Source organism: Cryptomeria japonica, chromosome 1 (genome assembly GCF_030272615.1).
Source record: "Cryptomeria japonica chromosome 1, Sugi_1.0, whole genome shotgun sequence".
NCBI lineage: Eukaryota > Viridiplantae > Streptophyta > Pinopsida > Cupressales > Cupressaceae > Cryptomeria > Cryptomeria japonica.
This window is the reverse complement of record NC_081405.1, coordinates 44,553,121-44,573,062: the sequence shown is the minus strand read 5'-3', so window position 1 is coordinate 44,573,062 and position 19,942 is coordinate 44,553,121. Positions and strand designations below refer to the sequence as shown.

Sequence of the window (19,942 nt, the reverse complement as noted above, 5' to 3'; positions counted from 1 at the left end):
TCATTCCATGCTAAATGAATGTGTAGAAGTCAACACCTTGATATTTTTTGTATTTTAATTATATAATATTTGTATTAAGTTTAATTTTTTTTAATATTAAATATAAAAGATAATCTAAAGAAAATTAATTATTTCTTAATAAATAAATAAAATAATATAATTAATATTTTTTAATTCTTCTATTTGAAATCTAAGTATAAATAAAATAATACACTCAACTCCTATCTTTTAAACATATATACTTCATGTGACAAAATATTTAAAATATATAAAAAACTTATTTACCTAGGCATAATAAAGTACTAAAATATAGAAACTTATCTATGTAAACATCCTTACCATTGTATGTTGGTTTATTGTATTAAGAACATCTCAAAACTAATAAATTTGTATATAGAAACTTATCTATGTAAACATCCTTACCATTGTATGTTGGTTTATTGTATTAAGAACATCTCAAAACTAATAAATTTGTGCCATGCCTAGGAACATTTATCTCTAACAAGTTATTATATACCTCAATATTTTGGTTCCTCCAAACATCAAAATACAAACAAGAAGTAGCATTTTTCTTCTTGGTGATCATAAGTTTACTTTCAAAAAGCATAATATCATGTATTTTCATATGCAATGAAACTTTACTATCTCCTAGATTAAAAGTTGCAATGTAAGATTCCCCTGCAAGTATTATCAAAATTAGAAATGTCTCGAATTAGATTAGAAAAAACTTCTCATCTTAAAACTCATAAATTAAAAAAAACTTAAATAAAATTTATATCTATTAAATAAAAATGACAATTTTTTTAAAATAAAATATATTTTAAATAAATATTATACATTAAAATAATAATTAGTGATGGTTTGCTAAGTCTAGATAATAATAAATAAATAAATGTTATTAGAAATTTTTTTATTTTAATAATAATTTAAATATTGTACAAGTTTTAAATTGTTATAATTGTTTATTACAAATCATCCTATTATTTACAAATTGAATTGTCAAAATATATTGTACGTAATATGTTACATCTTATTTTCCATCACCCTTGAGACTATGTTATTCTATATAGAATTTTAATTTTGGATTTAAAAACATGAATGGTGATAAACTCAAGTATAATGGTTAAGTATAATGGTTAATCATTGTAACATGTAGATATATTCTTTGAAGTGATAAAATCATTCTTTTAATGATCATGTCAAGTAAAAATATAATTTCATGTTTTATATTTTGAATTAAATATTTTAATATGATTATATCTATTATGATATTAGAGACTACCTTTTCAAGTTAATGAAGTGGATAAAAGAAAAATATTTTCCCTCCAAGGATGAGAGAAAGAGAGTATCACTAGAGACGGAGAGAAAAATCCAAGAGAATGGCCATGGTCATCAAGAAATCAATAAAGCTCACACACTTATGTACTGATAGTTGTTTCCTCTAATTACAAATAGTTTCATGTTTTAATCATGGTGAAATTAGTTTTAGATGATGTCATTAGTCTCTATGTCTTGTCCAAGTGTGATATATGTGTGCTACATTTGAATATTAATTGTTCTTAGGTGGCAATTATTGTTTTATTGTTATGTCATTCTAAGATAGATTTTTGTCCAAGTGTGATATATGTGTGCTACATTTGAATACATTTGAATATTAATTGTTCTTAGGTGGCAATTATTGTTTTATTGTTATGTCATTCTAAGATAGATTTTTGTATTATGGATTAGTAATTACTTAGTTAAAGATCCTCTTATAGTAAAAGTGAATCATTAAATATTTATAAGTATCTGAATGTATTTATTTATATAAACATTCAAGAATCTAAATGAATGTGTGTGTTGTTATGAAATACACAAACATGTAAAAATGTGTTTAATATATATAGATATATATGTATACACATACACACACATATATATGCATATACATATATTCACACACACACACACACACACACACACACATATAATGTGTGTGTGTATATGTGTGTGTGTTTGTGTGTCCGCGTATACATACATGCATACATGTAATACTCTAAAAATGGTCATCTAAACCATGGGCCCCTAATCTCGACAACATCACCAAGGTCCTAACCAAAGGCAATTAAATAAATCTTGAGCACACAATTAATTCTTTAATCATAAAATATCACATGGCAAAATTAGTCAACCAATATTAATTAAATAAATCAATTTGCCATAAATCTTCAAAAAAAAGGAAATAAATCAAAAAAGGAATTAATTGACCAAGAAAGAATTAAAAATTTGAGAAAAGAAATCAATTGGAGATAATCTTGAAAAAAAAATTAAAAATTGATAAATAATCTTAGAGAAAGCAATTAAAACAATTAAATATTAAAATTGAATGAAATAGAGAATAAATTAGTTTTTTCCTGATTTTATCTTAATTTTAGTTCAATTTCTTTTAAAATTGAGAAAAGCATACAATCACATCAATTCACATGGATTGTGCTTCCTCTTGGAAAATCTTGACCGCTCATCATCATTTGATCTCAGCCTTTGGTTTCTTTCTGAATTTTCTATAAATTCAGGCTCTCATCTCTCATTCAAAAAAAATGATCCTGGAGGCTAGAGAATTTATTGTTATTATATTGTTTTTGCTCTAGGTTCATTAATATATTGCATATTAATTATTTCACATTGATTAAATCATTTAGCTTAATATTGCAAGAATCTTGTTAGATTAATATTGCATCCATCTAGCATTCATCATGGTCATATAGATTAAATCCTTCGTCTTGATGTTGTCTACTCACTAGCATTCCTTATAATCTAAGAGCAATCATATACTCACATCTTTTAGAAGGCAATGGGTCGATTTGTTACGGTTTACTATTCATTGATTATATCTGATTAACCATGCATGTAATGACTTGATTGAAGTGTTGTGTCTTGCAAATACAAGTTCTTATTCCACTTTTCACACACATTTCTGGCACCCACCGTGGGACAGAAAACTACTTTTTCACCCTCAAAATCATCATTTATTATCCTGCAGGTTTCATCCATACAGCCTTTGCAAAATATCATACGAGCAGTTTCACTGCATCGTACGACATTATATTGACACCTATAGTTTATCGTACGAAACAAGATCCTATCCTTTAAATTGTCATATGAATCAGGATTTTCATTCATACGACATACTAATTCTTTTATACTCTATCATTCTGTGCTAATTCCTAACTCGTATGACATACTGCTTGTCCTATCTCATGTCGTTCTGTTCTGATTTATAACTTGTATGATAAAAGATTTCTGTTGTTCTGCTTTATGAAGATTGTCATACGATTTTTCTGATAGATTAAAAATAGACTACCTTTCAGGATTTTTTAGATTAAATTTTGATTATGCTAATGCTAACCCTGAACAATTTTCTGTCTGCCTGATATTTTCATAGCCTAACCAGTTTCTTGTAGGACGTTTGTCAAAAAATTTATCGCCCAAACATATGCCTATCAAAAAAAAAAAAAAATGAATCTCTACCAAGCAGGTGAAAATCTGGTAAACAGGCGCCTCTTGTACTCAAGCACTCCATCTATCAATGCAACGTTGGCATTCCCGCTTTCATGTATCTTTGCTTTCTCTTGTACATATTTCAGTCACTTTTGTGACATCCTAGTTTATTGGAACCCTCATGGCTTGAAACCGATCATTGTCATAGTCTTAGGTCAATCAACAAGAGCACATTACATGTCCTAAGTAGTGTCAACCAAGTCATCTTTAAGTCAGTGAAACCTGGTCATCCACTCCAAGTCAGTTACTTGTCTCCTGACTACTGAAGAGTTTTATCACTGAGTTAACAAGCAAAATGATATAACGGAAAACAATCACTAAACAGTGTGAGCTATGCATGAAAATTTTCTTTGCGTGTTGTCTTTTATATTGGTTTTCAATTATTATCCCTCTGAGTAACTCGAGGAAGTCTATCTTGACTAAGAGGAGCAAGGATTGGGGGCATAATATCTTCTTTGTTTTCTTCTTGAAGGAATGATCCCAATGATCTGGAAACATCTAAATTGGCTGGGTGTCTATGATAAGATCCTTCACATCAAGGTGAAATCGCCTCACATACCTCGACTCCGCTTATTTGAATGCTATAGGGAGGTTCCATATCATTTCTTTGTCTATTTTGAGGGAATTTCTTCATTGTGCAATTCATGTCCGTGCGTAATCTATCCAAGTATATGAACGAGAAAAAGGGGTCATTGCGGACAAGATAATTAATATTGCACATGAAAAGCAAGGAACTCTAATCTTCTTGTTGTGGTTGTAAAGCGCTCAATGATGAAAATTAAGCTTTTCAAAATCCAGTGACTAGGTTTAGGTTGCATCTCATTTTGCATCTCATTTTGCATTTCATTCTACATCTCATACATATAGAGTGATTTCTATATGGTAGCAATGCTTTCTTTATCTTTTGCACGAGAGTTGCGAGCATCATCATTTCTTTGCTAAGTGGTCTCTTTTCATCATTTCTCCGATCGAGTACTTGTGTTTTGAGATATTAGCTGCATACATGAGCATATTATATAGATTCATACATTCATTATTACTCATTTGCATTCATCTTATTGCATAGAAAAAAAGAAAAAACAAATTGCATCATTCATATTGCTCGTTTGCATTATCATTTATTTGCATATGAAAAGAAACAAAAATAGACATCCATGATCATTTGCATTCATACATTCATGCTAAAAAGAAATGCATACATATAGAATAAAGCATATAAAAGGACATCTCATAACCAATCAACACAAGTATGATGAAGTCAAATCAGATCTCATATATATATCATATCAAGTATAAGAGTACAAAATGATATCGAATGACATATACAAACTCCCATCGGAGCAAGAATCGTACAGGCTAAAAAAAATGGGTGTGTCTACAAAAAAATATCTGAGCTGCACAAAAAGGAATAATCTAGCTCCCACCCTCTCCCTCATCGCCTAGTGGAGGAGGAGGAGCCTAATGCCTAGGATCCTGTCAAGGTTCTCATGCTCCCTCTGATCGGGCCATATAGTGTGAATAGGGCTGCACCTGCTATGCAACAGGAACTACAGCAGTATACGCTACTACATAATACGCTACCCTACTACTCTGGAGAAGGACCTCCTATTGTAGAGACTCTATCTGTGCTCTCGACTCTACTCTCAATGTTGTGATCTGGAAATCACACTCAGTCCTCACCTTGGCTAGCTATCGGTCTCACTCTACCAGCTGAGTCTACATCACTATCAACTATGACTACAGCTCTACAAGAGGTGCCCTCATTGACCATCCAATATCTATCCCCTGCTCTCTCACAGGCCCCCCATCTCCACCCCCATCTCCACCTCCACCCTGCTCCTCTCTCCATTGTCGCACTTGTCTAGGAGCTTCTCACTCCTCCTCCATCCCACCCACTCGCCCAAGGGATCCACCCTCACCCCTCTGCTGCCCACCCTTAGCTGGTACCCTGCTATTGCTAGCACCTGGATCACCACTACCTCATCACAGAGCCTCAGCTCTCTGTGCCTAACCCTGCCTTTGGCCTTGTCTCTAGCCTTGTCCCTATACTGGTGTGGGGGCATCCTCCTCAACATCCTCAATATGAGGAGCCTACTCACCTGGGTCTATAAAACTTGGGAATGAATGCTGCTGAAAATGATCTCTATACTGGGGAAATACCCCCGCATCTGCTATATCATCTAGGTAATCCCACCTCAAGCAATGCAACCCTGTCAACTCTTGCATCACCAATGCGTATGATAACCATGAAGACCATCCTTATCTCTCCTCATCTGCATATCGAGCATAAGTTGTATACTCCTATGAGATCCCTTGGGGCCAGCCATACTACCTCATCACTTGTGAAATGACGAATCACTCCACAACAGTCTGTGACCTCCCAATCAGTGGGCATGTAAGAAACAGGTCCCTGCGAACTAGCTGCAAGTCATCCCATGACTCCAACCCTCTATATGGTCTCCATACGATGGCTATCAGGTCATCGAGCTGCCATCTCTAGAAGTTTGTCTTGCCTAGATGGGGCTGTGTGATATCTTTGGCATACCTATAAATGATCGGCTACCCAAGCTCTCTACTGTCTACTACTATGGGCCGACAAACAGGAAGGTGCTCCCAAACCCACACCTGTAAAATGTACACACCCGTGGCCATGCTCTGCCCATCTCTATATATGATCTCATGCATCTCCCGATACATGTGGGCCAATAAACAAGAGCCCCAGCCAAGTCTCTAAGGGGTCTCTATCAACCTCTCTAGCATCCGGCCCCATCCGCTCTGGAAACCCTGCTGCCCCCTGTCTGGCATCAAAAAGCACCCGATGAACCCTGCTAGAACACATGCCAGGGGATACTCCTCACTGTACCTACTCATAAGAATATCCCAACTCATGGACTGAGTCAAAATGTCAGGATCACCGAAGACATGCCTGACTGCCTACAGTCTAGGTAACAATGTGGTATCATAATCCACCTTATCACCAGCAAAAGGGATATGCAGGATCCTGTACACATCCTCAGGAGTGATAGTCAACTCCCCAACTGGAAAATGAAATGTATTATGCTCTGAATGAAATTGCTCTACCAACACCGTGAGCATCCCATGGTTCACACGGATATCAGGTACCCTCAACAGATGAGTCAAGCCACACATATCAACATGAACCTGCTCAACCTCAAATAAATCTTGAACTAATGCCATAGTGGGAGGATACACGCATCTAAAGAGCATAGGAGGTAAGCGCACCTACAACAATCCAACAATGAAGCATCAGAAAACATTCCAAATGAGCCTACACGAGAAGCAAAACATCACACAAATCCAACTAAGTCAAATGTAAAATCAAATATTCATGTTTACACCCTAAAAAATGCTCACTGTCTTTCGTACGACAAAACACAGAGAAGCAGCATCTCGTACGAGTCAAGAATAGGTATCGTATGACAAAACAAGCTCAAATGACAATTTATTAGACTCCGCATGACAAAATGGTCTTGTTACAGACCTCTCGTACGAGACATGTGTGGCCCTAGAATGACAAAACTAATGGGCTCAAATGACAAAAGATTTTTTACTAGTTTCTCGTATGAGATAGGATCCTGTCTCGCATGATAAACTGAGACACCCAACCAAAAACCCATTGAAAACTTGAAAAATGCACAAAAACATTCAAAATTGGAAACACAAATGGGCTTAAGATTGATCACTTACCACTAGCCCATAGTTTCAAGGTTGATTATGTCTCCTCTAGCGCTCGAATCGATGCTAATGAGTAGGGACCACCATTTTCTTCGTAGAAGGCTCTTTGAATTTTCAAACTTGGAGGGTCAAAATGAATTGAAAATGACACTTTTGTCCCATATATAACCAAAAGCCTAATTTTTTAACTTGCTCTGATGGACATGAAAATTGTATCCTTAGCTAATTCGACCGTCCTGATTCCATTTTTGGGATTGAAATCGAAATTCAAGATCATTTTGCTAGTCAATTTCAGAATTTGGACCACTTTGCGCTCAATTTCAATGCTGAATCTCAATTTAATTTATGCAAATCAACTTAGCGCTCAATTTCTCATTAATTAATGCCGAATCTCAATTTAATTTCTGCAAGTCAACTTTGAGCTCAATTTCTCACAAAATTTTCAAAAATTCCTCTCAATCAATTTGTTCTCAAACAACTTATTATCGCTAAAAATTGCCTATCATTATGTACCCTCGCTATCTTTCGATTTCACTCTTGAGGGGGCATACTCATGACCTTATGACCTCAAATGTCGAGAAAATTTTTAAATCTTCATCGAAAGTCAAGCAAAAAATATTTTTCAACTAAAATCAATCAAATAAGACCTCATCACTAGGGGCATCTCAACTTCATCACTTTATATCAAGTTGAGATTTCTAAATCGAATCAATTTCTAGGGGCATATCAGTTTCATCACTTCATATCAAACTAATATTTGTCTTTTATCTGAATCAATCTCTTAACGTTAAGGAGTTTCTTTGATCACGCTAAATTTAAGTAGGTGTTGAGTATTCATTTCTTGATCAAGTTGAACAATTAATCTTTATCGTATCTTGATCAATCAAGTTCAAGATCGATTTTTTATCATCACTCACTGTGTCTAGATCAATCAAGTTCTAGATCAGTAAGATCCGCTTCTTGATCAATCAAGTTCAAGTTCGGTATCTTTGTTTTCTATCATTCCTAGTTCAATCAAGTTTGGGATCGGTATCACTTTAATCAGACTTCATTCATCTTTTTCGCTTCGAATCAAGCTAAACACCTTGCTTTTCACCTAGTTCATGATCAATCAAGTTTAGAACTGGCATCTCCTAGACATCAAATTTTCTTTGAACTAACGTGTTGCTCGCACATTAATTCAAAGAGGGGCAAATGTAATACCCTAAAAATGGTCATCTAAACCATGGGCCCCTAATCTCGACAACATCACCAAGTTCCTAACCAAAGGCAATTAAATAAATCTTGAGCACACAATTAATTCTTTAATCATAAAATGTCACATGACAAAATTAATCAGCCAATATTAATTAAATATTTATTTAATTAATTGATCATTCCAAGTAAATCATTTTAAACAATTATCTTATTTATTTTAATTAAATATCTTTTGCATATTTAATTAAATAAATCAAATTGCCATAAATCTTCAAAAAAAAGGAAATAAATCAAAAAAGGAATTAATTGACCAAGAAAGAATTAAAAATTTGAGAAAAGAAATCAATTGGAGATAATCTTGAAAAGAAATAATTAAAAATTGATAAATAATCTCAAAGAAAGCAATTAAAACAATTAAATATTAAAATTGAATGAAATAGAGAATAAATCAGTTTTTTCTTGATTTTATCTTAATTTTAGTTCAATTTCCTTTAAAAATGAGAAAAGCATCCAATCACATCAATTCACCTGGATTGTGCTTCCTTGTGGAAAATCTTGACCGCTCATCATCATTTGATCTCAGCCTTTGGTTTCTTTCTAAATTTTCTATAAATTCAAACTCTCATCTCTCATTCAAAAAAAAGATCTTGGAGGTTGGAGAATATATTGTTATTATATTGTTTTTACTCTAGGTTCATTGATATATTGCATATTAATTATTTCACATTGATTAAATCATTGCATCCATCTAGCATTCATCATGTTCATATAGATTAAATCCTTCCACTTGATGTTGTCTAGTCACTGACATTGCTTATAATCTGAGAGCAATCATATACTCACATCTTTTAGAAGGCAATGGGTCGATTTTTTATGGTTTACTATTCATTGATTATATCTGATTAACCATGCATGTAATGACTTGATTGAAGTGTTGTGTCTTGCAGATTTAGGTTCTTATTCCACTTTTCACACACACAATACATACATGCATAGATAGATAGATAGATAGATACATACATACATACATACATACATACATACGCAAAGATCTTCTAGACCACCCTCAACCAAGAGCACATGGTTGAAAACAAGAGGGGGAGGATGATAAGGGCCTAATTATTACATTTTGAATATGTAGTTGGTGGTAGATTATATAATTTCATATTTACTCATTTTTCTTTTATACATAACTAATTAAGAGATATATTAAAAATAATATTTTGTATTAAATGCATGACTTCAAAGATCAAATGAATGACCTTTCATCCAAAATCTTTACTGCTATATTCTTGTCTTATTTTTGTGGATTCTATTTCAGATTTTTGAAAGGTTGTTTCATGATGTGGAACTATTGGACTCTCAAATCAGCCATGTGGAACTCCTGATCACTTTTGTTGTGCAATGCATTTATTATCTTTAAGTTTACTTCATTGGTTGTTTGTGAAGCTTCTAGTTTCACCAATGATGAAGTGAAGCTCTATAATGGAACATTTAGTTCTATTAGTATTGTTAACAACCATTACGGTCCACCTGGTGGGTAATGCCTTAGTTTGAATTTCAAATAAGGATATGTCTATATATCCATCTATTCTCAAGTAGAAAAGATTTAATCATCAATCATTCTCTATTGTTAGTATTTTCAATTTTGCAATTTGTAATCTTGAACCATGTTTCGCTCCCCTTCACGGGCAAATTTGAATGCAAATTATAAGTTGATGTGTATTATGGTGTTTAAAGATCCCACCAAAGGAAAAGTAGGACCCTCTCAACCAAAGGGAGATGATCTTGTGTTTATCCTTTTGTTTATCTATTCTTTAGCAAGTTTTAGATTCAAACTAAAAAGAAAAAATCAATTGTAATTCATAGTTGTAGTTTGTAAGTAAATTAAGTTTCAATGACATTTCAAATTAGTTAATCTTCTTATGAATGTTCAAATTTGCATCTCTTTAAGATAATTTAGATTAAGATCTTTGACTTAGTTTAATTGTTAATTATTTATAAATTGTAATGGTTTCAATAGAATAGAGCAATGGTGATGAATGTAAAGATTAGATAGAAGCTTTATTGAGGTAATTCATGGAATTTAGTTTCATTTTAAGTGTTCTTTAGATTAACATTTCAATTCTCTGTAAGCGTAAAATAGGTTTCTTTTTCAGTAAAGTAGATTTAGAATTTGAATCTTGTGTGTGTGGTAGATAAAGTTTGAATTTAGTTTATAGTTATAGCTTAAGTATTCCATGAATTGATTCCAATTAAATTATGTTTGCTTCTAACTCAAATCACCAAAATCTCATTCTAGGATTAGTGAGTTCCTTAGTTTTGATTTATGACAAACTAGAATAGGATTTCTAGTTTAGAAATTGACTTTAGGAAGTAATTCCCAAGAGCTCCTAACAGAGCATGACCAAAATAAAAATCATTGTTTTTAGTGTAACCTCCCCCCCCCAAAAAAAAACTTGAAACCAACCTTATCGCATACAACTCTAAGATACAACGAGTTTGATAATTGAAAGATTAAATGATTCAATTTGTGACATCAATGAACTCACCCATCAAAAGGCCATAAATATCTTGTTTCACTAAACCAATGTAAGCTCTTTAAGTAGAATAATTGAACTCAAAAGTAGCAGCAATAGATCTAGGAGCGTCTTGAATTGGAGGATATGAAGTATCCTCAACTGAATATGCAATAATATGTCAATGAGATTGAATATTCTCCACTATAGATGTAACAATAAGTGGAGGATCAATGTATGTGAATTGATCATTCATTGAGGATGTGTTCATAAAAGATAGGGTAGTAGTTGTTTCAATATTATTTGAGGAAACATCACGATTAGATGAAGATTCAAAGTCTCTATGCAGCTATTAGATGATGGTCCAATAAGTGAAAGGGAAATTAGTGTGTTCTATGTGATGAAAATATCCCTCATGAACTATAATCTGTATCAGTCCATAGACCACATCATTTTCATTAAGCCATTTATTCTAGTGATATTTGTTATCTGGCTTAGAAATAATTCTAAGGAGATATGACAATAGATCATGCTCACATTAGTGATTGAATATTCCTTGTTTCTAAGACATCTAGTTATCTAAATTTAGATTGACAACATAAGGATGTAATTGAAATTTTGACATGATGGACCTCCCTAAAGTGGAACTTAATTCATGATTCTTGAATAGTCTCCCATATTAGCTTAATTAAAAAAAAAAAGATTAGAATGAAGTGTGGAAGCATACAAGACACAAATCAAAGTACAACCACCTTAACATAGTATTCAAGTAATCCCCCTCAACCCCCCTAATTGTATTTTACAGTGTAAAGAAGAAAATTGAACCCTAGGTGTTCCCCCCCCACTCCACTCCAAGGAGAGAGAAAGGAGGTCACTAGGATTGATGGTTTTCACTTAGGAGAGACTTTACATTCAAAAGAGGGGTTGAAACTCACAAGATCCAATCCCACATAATGCAAGATTGGATTCTAAATGAGTTTCAAGGGTTGAGACAGCAAGGCTACCCTCTTTTGTAAAGAATGTAGATAGAAGGATTGAATTAGGAGTGAAAGTAAGAAAGATTAGCTTGCAGACAGAAATAGAAACATGGGATGAAGCTGCAGACCTGGAATTAGCAGTAAAATGTCGAGATGATGTTGTCCTGCAAATTTGAGTGAAATTTGACGGGACGATGGCGCCCGACGTGCACACGGTCCTCCGAAAAATCCACGAAATGAAGGGGGATCCGTTCGTCTCTGCACAAGGATTCTAGATCTTCAATTACAGCCGCGTACCTGCAACCTTGTTGTAAGAATGTTTGTATTCTTACATGCGAAGGTGTAAATGTTGTTGTATGTTGTATGTTGTATGTGATCTCCTCTTCAATGGTTGAATCCTTGTCTTGAATGCAACACTTAGCCTTGAATGGAGACTTAGAATGCTCAATTGCTTGAAGGAATGCTCGAATGCTTGAATGTTTGAATGTTTGCCTAGCGCTTCCACCTCTTGTACACATATGTCCTTCCTCCTCAAAATGGGAGAGGAAATGTAGTTTATATACTTGTCAATTAGGGTTAAAAGACTGATTTTTCCGACCTTAGGCCGACCTAGGAAGATTATTTTCCAATTTGCAAACTTGAAGACCCGATGCCCCATAAGAGACCGGGCCCAAAATAGGGCCAGGGACCAGGGCACTGGGCACCATGGTCCTGAGGGACCAGGGCACTGGGCGCCATGGTCCTGAAGGACCAGGGCACTAGGCGCCATGGTCCCACCTCCCGGGACAGCAGGGTGCAAGGAAGGATCAGGCCAAGGTGCAGAAATATGCAGTTTTTGATGTCATAAATAGGTTTTGGGGTCTCCATTCATGTTCAGTGTTGCATCGCCATCGTGAAGACCCAAATGCTGTTGCAATTGCAAGTGTCACAATTTTAGGACGCTACATTTATCCCCCACTTTAGCGGGAGTATAAGCGTATGCCCATACTTCCGGTAAAGTACAAGGAAACAACATTGAAAGACTTTCACCACGTCAAGGAGGCAAGATACACCAAGCCCCCAGTGGACTAAGGATCTTACGGCTTCGATTGACAAAGTAAAACGAAAGATCACGAGGGAGAACCATGATTGTCAGTAGTAAGGTTCCCTCATATGAGTCATGTAAGAAAAATACCAAAAAATTTTCAAGGCAAAGCTAAGTTCGCCAAGAAATTTTCAAGTATCCTGAAGGGATATGGACGGGGTGTATGCCCCCTATGTTAAAGCGATCACACACGCCTCAACGGGGGTGATTGCTTTAAGGTAGTGATACACATAAGAAAATGAGAAGGGAAAGAAGCAGGTTATCACAAAGATTTAGCCCCCAAGTGTGAGATAAACCCAAGGATAATAGACACAAAACACAAATCACGAGGTGACTTTTCTTTCCTCGGGGTTAGTATGCTATATGATAATTCATGTATATCATATGTATGTATGCATAATTGTTCTTCATTCCCCAATCAAGGAAGGTCACCTAGAAGAAGGGAACACATGTATCTTTTGAGTCAACATGAGAGAGACCAAAAGAGATCTCAATGCTTTGTATCGTCCTCAAGTAGACAACACTAAGGACAACAAATAGAAGAACGAGAATAACACATAGAAGAAGTAACAAAAGAAAGAGAGGAGGAGAGAATCTGCTATGCTAATGAAACTAGTCTAGCACGTCATCCACCCCCCGATCTTGCTGATCAATATTTCGGGAAGGTAGGGAACACGATAGAGGAGGAACATCCAACACAACAGATGGAGCTATCACAAGATCCAAACAAGGGCTATGTTCATGTTCCAAGCCACGTTGTTCTTGTCTAGGAGCTAGGATAAGTGCTTTAGAAAATTCATTAGATAAATGGTTATCAACATCAACATATTCATATTCACTATCAGAAGCAAGAGAAGTAACATTTTCATCATGAATAACATTGTCATCTATATCATCATCAAGATTTATAAAAATAGGATCTTTAACTCACACAGGATCAAAACCATCATGCATCTTATGCTTAGGAGATTTTGGAGAAAATGGAATAACGCTAGTTGAAGGTGTTTTTGGGGATTGCAAAATTTGAGAAGCAGCTGCCTGAGCTCTAAGATGATGCTTTCGTCAGCATTCATGCGCAAAATGATTTCATCTAGTCTTAGTAGGAAGTTGAGAAGATTGAGGAGGAGGAATGTTCTCATCCTTATCACTTGGGTGTTTAGGTTGTGGTTTCTTAGGTTGGATAATAGGAGAAGAGGAAGGTCTCTTCTCTCTATAAAAGGAAGGAGGAGGAACTGCTCCATATAAAGGAGGAATATTTGGTTTAGGACGGAGACCAAGTCCATCATGACAAGGTGGTATAGGTCTACTTTTAGAAAGTTTATTAGACATAGACATAGTCACATCCATAGGAATGGGTTGGGAATCTTCTTGAGGAAAGACATTAGTTTTATCTTTCAAAGGAAGAACTTCCTTCTCAAGAACGATAGGAATATCAAGTTTGGGTGTTCTAGGTTCACTTAGAGATAGGATCATATCTTTTTTCCACTTTTGATAAGATTTGAAAAGATGATCACTTCGCGGTGGAAGAGATTAGAATTGTTTAGGCCAAAAATAATCAATAGGAATGCTAGAAGATCTTTCAGCTGGTTTAAAGAGACTATGATTGACAGTAACAACTTCACCATTATGGGGAAATTTCAAACACTTGTGAATAGGAGAAGCAATAGCTTTCATGGAAGATAGCCAAGGATAGCCTAGCTTCACATGAAATTGTTTGGATGATGGAATAATAGCAAAGTCCACATCAAGGGATTTGTTATGAACTTCAATAGGTAATGTAATAGAACCAATTGCAGGAGAAGAAAATGCATCAAATAATTTCACAACCACATTTGTTTTGTCATAGATCACTTGATTCAATTGCAAAGTAAAAAGAAATTCTTTAGTAATAACATTAACCATGCAAGAAGGATCAATAAGCACTCCACGGCAAGGTGTATTCTTGACTTTTGCAACTATATATAAAGGACCATCAGGTGCCCTGATAGTTTCACTAGAATCAAATGTGATGGAAGGTTCTTTAGGGATTTTCTGCTGCTCTACAAAGTTAATCACATTCGGAGTCATAGACACAAGACCATCAGATGAGAAAGAGGAATCATTAGTCTCAATCACATTAGAGGTATGAGAAGGTAATGGATCAGTAAAAATCTTAAGATTTTGGTTAGGAGGAGCTACAGATGTGTTGCCTTTATCATTCACACTAGAAACAAAGATAGTATTATTATCAATCAAATCTTGAATTTTACCTTTAAAGCAAAACATTTTTCAGTATCATGCCCAGGTTGACAATGAAATTGACAAAAAGATTTGTTATCAAAATAGGGTGAATTAATCTTTGCAGGATCTATTTGCTTTATAGGAGGGAGAGTAAGCACATTTTGTTCCAATAACTTATTCATAATGCTATGCAATGATTCATTCAAAGGAGTAAACTCTCTTGCTTTCTTGAAAAACTTAGAAATAGGAGGCACACCTAATGCTGCATTCACAGTGTTGTTGATGATGTTTTCATTGAACTTAACAGACTCTCTGTTCGGTTTAAACTTCCCAAATGGTTGTTGACTACTATCACCCTTATCACTCGGAGCCATAGGATTTGCTTGTTCCATTTGACTCACAGTCAGTTGATAATTGTGAAGAGTTGCACACAACTGTTGGAAAGAAGTAAACTCAAAAAACAGAAGTTTTTCTCTAATATCTTTTTGTAAATTAGAAATAAAGATTCTTTGAATATCATTGTCAGGCACTGGAAAAGAAATTTGAGCACACAAATGCTTATATCTACCAATGAAATCAGTCACTTTTTCTGTAACACCTTTAACACCTTGTTTACAATGCATTAAATCAATCAAAGTAACTTTAGGACCTATATTGTTTTGAAATTGTTGAATAAAAGCATTTGCAAGTTGTTGGAAAGAAGTAATAGAATAGGAAGGCAATGAGCAATACCATTGTAGGTGTAGCGTCGTAAATTGTACACACTTGCTAGGGTGGTACAATTTCACACCTAGTTTAGCACCCACCTTGGCGCATTTTTCATTTTGCATTGCATTTCCCCTTTAGCACTTAATTAATCAAATTAATTAGGTCTAAGGTTCTATTTTATCATCTCCCACATCATAAAGTTGGGCCCTTTCATTAAAGTGTGCCCTTTTCATTTTATTCCTCCTATACACCATTTAATCAAAAACCCTAATTAAGCCCTATTTTGAACTTGGGGGCTTGGTTTCGGGGGTCAAAACATCTCGAAATCACCTGTAACTTCGGGATTCTCTCTAAAATCATCATATCTGACGGCCCTGAAAATTTGGTAAAAAGTTGTCGGGACCATGGCGCCCGGAGTGCACATGGTCCCGAACATTTTTCTCAAAATTTTGGGAGCACAATCCAATCATAAAATAAAGCTTAACCCCAAGAAATTGGCGGGATATTCAATCTCTAGGTCGGCCAAAAATTGAAATTAAGACCTAGGGTTTCATATATAAGAGCTCTCTTTCTTCATTTGAAAGGATCTGAATTTTGTTTTCAGGGACCTTCTATGCAGCAAAAGAGCAGATCTTTGAAGACTTCAACAACAATCAACATCCATCCATCAAGCATTCATCAATTTCATTCATTCATTTAGGGCTTGGAAGACATTGAAGAACAATAGGAGATTACCGACTGAAGATTGGCTTGTACCCCTCCCTTGAGGGTTGGGTATGATTTCATGTTGTTTTCATGTCTTTGCATAAGCTTCAATATATCATTTATTCATGCTTTAGATCACTTTTCATCTTGATTTAGAGCATTTACATTATCATTTACAAGCAATTAGGGTTTACTTTCTAGGTTGCTCTAGTTTGCTTTCTTCCATTTTAAGACCTTGCACACACACACTAGGTCTGCACACACAATACATTTTACAATACAACTTGGCTATTCGTGGAGGTGGAAATCACCGAAGCGGGGGTTTGACTAAGGCAAAACCCTATATAGCCGCCCAAACACCTTTTCAGATATAAGTGCAGGTTTCGGGACTTGGACGATGCCGTAGGTTGCAGATCCGGGAGAAGCAGACTGAGACCGACCTTCCCACCAAATTTTAGAGAAAAAGACCAGGACAGGGGCGTGGGGTGCCCTGGTCCTGCCAGGACAGGGGCGCTGGGCACCCTGGTCCCTGGGATAGGGGCGCTGGGCACCTTGGTCCTCCTGACAGACAGCATTTTCAGCATTTTTGACAGCTTTTTCCAAAGTGCAAAACAAGAGTTTTCGGAGCAGTTTCAGGGGCAGAATCAGGACAGTGGCGCCCACGCCCCCATCCCGAACATTTTCACTCAGATTTTAACACCAGGTACGCATTTGCATTCTTTCCTTGTCCTTGTGTTTACAGCTTTCCATTGTTTAAGTTCAATTCTGCAATCTTGTTATTAGTTCATACTTGCACTTTGGGGTTAGGGATTGAACTTGCATCATTTTATCTTTCAATTACAACAAGGGAATAGAAATCCTAATAGGTAGCCCATGGCTCTCTCTTCCACAAAAAGAAGTAGCCAATTGTGTGATACCTCTAGGCTCTTTCATATTCCACAAGTGTGTGGTTGAAAGTGAGGTTAGGGCATGTTTGCTTGGTGTCACTTTTTCCCCACACATTTTTGGTGAACCCGACGTGAACTCCAATCTTCTCTAATTCTGATTTATGTTTGAGTGTTTATGCTATTTACAAGTTTTAATTTCTTCCAAGATTCAAAAAATTTAGAGGAAATTTTTATTAAAACCCTAAATTTTCAATTCAAAGTTGAACTTGTGGATAGCTTAATTGGGATCAATAATTTCAAATCTGATTTAGGAACTCATTTGAATCATAAATTTTATCTACATTCTAAGTGCTTGCATTGGTTAAAATTAAACATTTCCTTCTATTTTGCATGTGTTATCATTTGAAAGAGGAAAATTGTTGTCATGATGCATTCATTTCATAGATGTGATAATGGGTTAGCTTCCCTTGTTTCAATTTTTCCTTCTCCTAAAGAACCTCCTCCCATCTATAACAACATTTTGGTGTCTAAAAGAGTTGCTACCAATCCCTTTGAGACTCTCCCATGCTCTAAGGATGAAGACTTTAAGAGTGATCTTGACAACTCTCCTAAAATGTGCCCTTCCTATTTAGCTATCCTAGAGGAAGAGAATGATATCATAAACACCTTTCTTAATGTTACTTCACCTTCCCTACATGATGCCTCTCTAAGTGAAAAGGTATTGATGGACATTGACTTATTTTCTCCTAAAGTTGGTCCTTCCAATGGGGGCATGTTAGTGCAACAAGAGGTTATGAACACTTCTTTCAAAGATCTCCTTCCTAAGCATGAATCTTTGGAGAAATATGTTCATGTTCCTCCTAAAAAACACTCCCTTTATGAGGATCCTTTTGTGCAAGAAGATGACATTATCCCTACATTTCCTAGTGATGGCATTTCCTTTTCCAACAAAATTCCCACTAGAGATGATGAATTAATGATAAATGCTTACCCTTCTCCTAAAGTTTGTCTTACCCATAAGCATCCCTTAGAGAAAGAAGATGAAATAATAAGCAATTTCCTTAACTCTCTCTCCCCTAAAGATCATATTGAACATATTTTGAGGAAAGAGGATGAGTTTAACACATCTATTGATGCTCTCCCTCCTAAGGATGAGGAATTAATAAACAATGTTATCTCCTCTCCCGAAATTGACAATACTTCAAACATTCCTTTCAACAACTTCACTATTTGGGATGAACCATTAGAAGAAGGTATATATTATTCCCTACCCCTAGCTAAAGGGGATGAAATCAAGATTGGAAACTCCCTTGATAGTTTCTCCCCTTCCTTAAATCTCAATTATTCTCCCTCTAAAAATAAAGCATCTCCCTCTCCTCAACTTGGTTCTACTCATAAGGAAACCCTAGTTCAAAGCAAGATGGTTAACATTTCTTTCAAAGATCTCCCTCTCAAAAGTGAGACTTTAGAGAGTAGTGTTCATCCTTCTCCTAGAGAGTGTATTCCCCATGTAGATCCTTTGATGATAGAGGATGATATGACCTCTCCTAGTATTACTTTTCCTACTAGAACATCAGTGCCTACCCCTTGTCTCTCTCCTAAAAATGATTTAATCTGTGGTAAGATTTTAGTGCAAGAGAAGACTATCAATAATTCTTCCAACACTTTTGTTCATTCCTCTAAACCATCCTTAATCAATTTGATACATGTGAATGAAACACCTAACAAACCTCTCTTCACTGTCCAAGGTGCTTGTCCTTCTCAAAATTCTCAACCTTTAAATAAGCCTATCTTAGTGGTTCAAGGTGGTTATGCTAATGATTCTTTTTGCACTCCTAAGAAACCTATTATTACTGTGCAAGGAGGTTATTATTCTAAGAGCCCTTATGAGTATGCTAAGCAACTGACTAGAGAGAGTTATCATGCGGTTGCTCATACCTATAACACAAGAAACAATAGGCAACCTAATCCTCCTCCAGTTAGCCCAACTTCACTTCCTCCTTCTCAACCAGTTCTTCCACAAGCTCCACGTATCTCACAAGTTCTTGGTAAGGAATATGATCTCATAGAACAACTTAAAGCTACCCCTGCTAAGATATCCCTTTGGGATTTGATCCAAACTTCTTCCATTCATCATGGAATGTTACAAGATGCCTTGAAAGATTTGAATGTTCCTCCACCTAATACATCTAGTAATATAGTATCTTTGGTTAACTCTGTGATGAATCCTAAAGCTCAAATTGTGTTTACCCAAGATGAGTTGCCTACTAGTGAAATTCAACATCAATATGATCCCTTGATGATTGTGGTTATCATAAATGACACTACTATAAGACAAACACTGGTAGATAATGGCTCTGGCCTTAATGTGTGTAGCATTAATCTATTGCATAAGATGAATGTGGATACATC

The 19,942-nt window shown here is 35.4% G+C and overlaps 1 protein-coding gene across 5 annotated transcripts in view; it reads right to left on the bottom strand.

Moving 5' to 3' along the window:
* Window positions 1-372: 372 nt before the first annotated feature.
* The window catches only part of LOC131027389 (alpha-galactosidase mel1), a 47,854-nt gene continuing 28,284 nt past the window's right edge, over window positions 373-19,942 (bottom strand). For 4 of the 5 annotated variants that reach the window (XM_059220635.1, XM_057957426.2, XM_059220662.1 and 1 more), the window contains exon 10: window positions 373-678. In XM_059220635.1, the coding sequence (XP_059076618.1) occupies window positions 446-678 (233 nt within the window). In that variant the 3' untranslated portion in view covers window positions 373-445. Of the gene's footprint in view, window positions 679-5,509; window positions 6,781-19,942 lie in introns of those variants that run through there. The other variant, XM_059220708.1, reaches the window with a different exon arrangement.